This window comes from Cornus florida, unplaced genomic scaffold (assembly GCF_030987335.1).
Source record: "Cornus florida cultivar Cherokee Brave unplaced genomic scaffold, ASM3098733v1 CherokeeBrave_3.0.0_Hap2_scaffold_332, whole genome shotgun sequence".
In the NCBI taxonomy this organism is placed as follows: Eukaryota; Viridiplantae; Streptophyta; class Magnoliopsida; order Cornales; family Cornaceae; genus Cornus; species Cornus florida.
Window position 1 is genome coordinate 10,845 of NW_026775841.1, and position 4,742 is coordinate 15,586.

General features: G+C 35.1%; 1 protein-coding gene across 1 annotated transcript; it reads left to right on the top strand.

Annotated features, from left to right (window-relative positions):
• The first annotated feature begins 331 nt into the window (after nt 1–331).
• Nucleotides 332–2,223, top strand: LOC132291131 (uncharacterized). Its single transcript, XM_059790242.1, has 3 exons — nt 332–932; nt 1,030–1,172; nt 1,218–2,223. Exons 1-3 carry the CDS (start codon nt 617–619, stop codon nt 1,836–1,838), a joined length of 1,080 nt encoding a protein of 359 aa, XP_059646225.1. The 5' UTR covers nt 332–616; the 3' UTR covers nt 1,839–2,223.
• Nucleotides 2,224–4,742: the final 2,519 nt, after the last annotated feature.

Genomic DNA, 4,742 nt, shown 5'->3' on the forward strand with positions numbered 1-4,742 from the left:
GTATCACTCTTTTATTGAACTACATCATGTATTGTACATATATATTTTTTTTCTTCTTCTGGATAGTGTCTCCAATTTATCATTTATTATTATTATAAATATCTATCCTTATAAGACGAGACGAGGAAATAAAACCGGAGAGTGACAAGACGAGGAAATAAAACCTTGGACTCGTCCTTATTCTATTAGGATTCTAAGAACTTTCCTATAACAATTGCTTTCTTATTGGGAAAAGAATTATCACACACATATATATAGGTGAGTACAGCGTCATATCTTTACTCATTGTTCGTTTTTGGCATTGATTGTTCTATTGGTTTGCATCGCCCAGAGTTCAGGTGAGTAGTGATGAACAAATTTATGCTGGAATATTTCATGTATCTAGATATATTAATATATTTCTTTTTTGTTTATATAAATAGATAACACCAGATTTAGGTTTATAATTAATTCAAACTAAATCCAGATTTACCGCTTTGGGTGTTTCTTTTTCTTTTTTCTTTTTTTTTGTGAATCATTTAGTTTAAGATTATGAATGGCGTTCAGATTGTTGCCAATTAATAGTATTGTAGACATGGTGTAAGTTGATTTTTTTGACATTGCAGTGCTATTGGCTATGGAAATGAACTCATTATTGGAATCAGATTGGGCATGGCTTCCTAAGGATTTATTAGCTACGATTCTCGACAAACTGGTTTTGCTGTCCGATTATGTTCGCTTTGGTGTAGTCTGTAAAGAATGGCAGTATGTAGTAATGGAGAACAAAGTTGAATTCCTTCAAAAGAAGTGTTGTAGACAAGTTCCATTCTTAATGGTTCCTACAGAAGATAATAGGGAGGAAAGACGTAGTCTATACAGCATCACTCACAATAAATTATATGACTTTCAGTTACGGGTACCTTACACAAAGAGGCTTTTTGGTTCCTCACATGGTTGGTTATTTACTGTTAGAAGAATCATTTGCGTAACCCCTAATCAATCCATTCTCTGGCGATACCATTCAGCTTCCTCCGATTATGGACCGTGCAGAATTTGACCACGTTGAAGACTATATTGATATCGACCCCGAAATTGGATATTACGACACAACACCTGTTGAGGATGAAGTTGATTTTGAAGTTATGAAAGCTACAGTGTCTGCTGATCCTGTTTTATCTCCTAATGACTATATTGTTAGTGCTATCTATAGTGATAATAAAACACTGGCATTCTTTTAGCCAGGAGACAAAGCTTGGACTTACATTGATAGAGAGAGATTTTTCCTCATCCATGATGTCATATATTATAAAGACAATATTTTTGCAGTTGGTTATTGGAGTAGAATCATAATGGTTGATCTTAATAAAAGGGTTGGGGAGAGTATGGCTGCTCAAGTGAAGGTAATTGCACCAAAGACTGATGTTGTTTTTGATCGGACGTATCTTGTTGAATCATCTCGCGGGGATTTACTTCTTGTGCAAAGGAATATGGTATATGATGAACATAATGATTGTAAGCATGAAACTACAGGGTTTAAGGTTTTCAAGTTGCTCTTAGAGCAACTTGAACAGGGTTTGCCTAAGCGGGTTGAAATGAAGGGCTTGGACGGAGACGCCATGTTTTTGGGAGATAACCATTCAATTTGTATTTCAGCTTCCAAATGGCCAGGCTGCCAGCCAAATTCTATATACTACACCGATGATTATATTGACCTTCATTTCCATCCCCCATGTGGTCGCCGTGACAATGGCATCTTCAATGTAGAGAGTGGAAGCTTTGGGACACATTACACTCTTGATCCGTCACATAATCATATGCCGCCCTCAATTTGGATTTTGCCAACTATGTTAGGAAACTGACTACTACTATAATGAATGTCTTTTGGTTGAATCTAATTTGTTTAGTTCTTCTTTATTTTTATGTGCTGATACATACCTATTTTTTTCTCCGTTATATTAAAAATATAAAGATAATGTTTGTGAGAATAAAGGAAATATTGTTTGCGGTTGGTTCTATCTCTTTATGGTCATAAAATATGACAGAATCGAATTCAATTTTTTATTTTATTTTTTTCTTTTGGTAACAAGTAAATACTGGTATCTTTTTCTCTGTCAGCTCATGAATTATATTACTTAAAATCAGGGTTGGAAACACTTGAACGTTGCTTTATAATTAAACTGTCCTATACAATGCAATCCAGCTCTCTAACTGTTCGTTCATTCAAAACTTTGTAAGACCACATATTCGGTGTTTGGTAACAAGGAATATATTAATTCTCAGCCAATTTGATCCATAACAAGTGTGATTGGAAGAAAACTAAATAAGATAAAATTATCACTAACCACAAAACTATGTGACATTCATGAACGGCATAAATTGTATGAAGATACCATCAATCATCTTTTGCTGTCAACTTCCTCTTGTAAAAAAAAGGGACCAAACCGACCGGTTCGGTCCGGTTTGATTTTTCGGTTTCTTTCAGCTTTTGTACACTCCTTTTTCCTAATGTCTCTTTTTAGAATCATACTTAGTCGGATGATTGTCTCTTGGGCTTGGAGAAGTTTTGGTAGTGGCCAATACCTATTTAAGGAATGTTTAAAATGGAAAATTACCATTTGGAATCAGGTCTTCTTTTACGATTTCTTCAACGTACAAGCCGTACAGTACTCCCGAAATTTTCGGCCATTGAATGTGGTGGTGGGGCGGGATGATCCAATAGCTGAGAATCCAACAACTGGGAAGCTCAGGATACGGCATCCCGGCACTCGGAGTATTGTAGACTTTCACCTTCTCCTCATCCTTATAATAATCAATTTGAATTTGTTTGACCACAATCTATGCCAATGGAAGGAGTCACTAGTTAAACAGCTATTCAATCATGCAAAAAAATTAAAAAAAGAAGACATTTAACCAGTCTAATGCAGAGAGGATCCTTGCTATACCTACGAGTCAAGGGATACCGATTCCGAAATATGTAGTACATCCTTTAATGAAAACTCTTCATCTCCGTTGCGTGGGGATGTATCTTTGAAGCAACATAATTTCATTTCTATCTTTGGAAATCTGGTAATGATTTTTTTAATAAGAAACAATGGGCTGAACTGGATATTATTGCTTGAGCTTTATTGCAATTTCATGAGTTTTCTGAAGTTTCCATCCAGCTTGTTACAGAGGAGCTGTTCGAGTCAAAGGATACAATCTCATGACTCGGTTTTTACTGTCCAGTGCTTACTTGTTACATTCTTATGTGTTTAAATGATGAAGAATGTGTTACATGGCCATGTAAATAAAATGCGTATGTGAAGTAAAGCACATATATGAAATGTTTATATGTGAAATATGTATGAGATTTAGAAGCATGTATATAAGATGCTTACAAAATTATTAGGAAAACTCATTGTGATACCCCTTAATTTTTATATATAAGTTGGCTAGGCTTATACATAAAAATTAGGAGACATCAAGTACCTAGTAATAAGCAAATACAGAATACAATATACAATAATGAAAGAAATAATGGCGAAATGAAAAACTATCATTAAATGAAGCTTAAATCCATAATCTTAGTTATTACAACTCGGGAATCCCGTAAACTAGGGACTCCTAAATCCAAATCCAAATCGAAATCCATAAAGTCTGGAAGAATTCTACTGTGAACCAAGGTTTTGCTACCGGTTCAAGGATTCTCCTACTGGTTCCCAGTGGACAGAAGTGAAATCTCTGTTTCCTTCAATCTTCTGAACTCCCTAAAGTGTTCTCACTCAATCACATACCTTCCTAAAACATTGTTATCATCATCTCGGAGTGTAGTATACCATGAACACTTGAATTTCTTCAAATTCGCATCCGATCTTCAATCTTGAATTTTTAGAACTGAAAAATTATGACTCGATCGGACTTGTTTTGACAACGAAATTAGCCAATTATAAAATATATCTCACAGATTTGTTTTCAAAAGCCCAAAGAGTTTGATCATGATAGCTCTCTGCTTTGGACGTAGTTCAAATAACATAACTAGAGCATTGCCAAGAACAAGAGGATAGATTTAAGGGGTAGATACTTGCTCATCTTAGCTTGTCCTCTAGTTCTAAAACCTAATTTTTAATTTGTAGAGTATAATATATTTGTGTCACATATCGATATAAAATATTTGTTCCTATTGGCAGTCAAAGAGACAGACAAGAATGCAAAGGAAAAGATTAAGGATAGAATTGAATAGAGAGAGATTGGGGGTATGGAAATGGACCAGTGGGATTGGGGAAATAAATTTGTGGCAAAGATATAAGAAAGAATGGAAATGGTGAGTAGTGGAGGAGGACGGCTGCCACAACGAGCTTAGGAGAATGATGATTAGGGTTTCAGATACAGGTTGGGTTCGATTTTACCCGTAAAAAGATAGGAAATGCCCATTTTAAACTATTTTAATTTTACACGTGTCTAAGTTTTATAAGAGATGAAGTTAGTCCTCCTAGGGGAGAACCCAAGCTTTGTCCTTTTTTTATTAGAGTAATGATACAGTAACCGAACGAAAATCACCAAATGGGCACCGAAATTGACGTGCTTTGCCATATCATATTTTCTTGTTCATGTTTCTTAGAGTTTCTAACCCAAGTTTTTGCCCTTATCTTTATTACATAACCCATTTTCCTTTATCTTTATTACGTACCCCCACTCCTCTTTCTCTTTCCAAAATTCTCTATTTTGCGTATTCCATGGCCACCATCTTCTCAATTCATATATTTAACCCTTCAACTACTTATTTA

Excerpts from the sequence above, each read along its gene's own strand:
- LOC132291131 (XM_059790242.1), top strand. The coding sequence starts at position 617 with ATGGAAATGAACTCATTATTGGAATCAGATTGGGCATGGCTTCCTAAG. Across the intron at positions 933-1,029 it reads GCTTTTTGGTTCCTCACATG|AATTTGACCACGTTGAAGAC; the intron begins GTTGGTTATTTA and ends TGGACCGTGCAG. Across the intron at positions 1,173-1,217 it reads TATCTCCTAATGACTATATT|CCAGGAGACAAAGCTTGGAC; the intron begins GTTAGTGCTATC and ends GCATTCTTTTAG.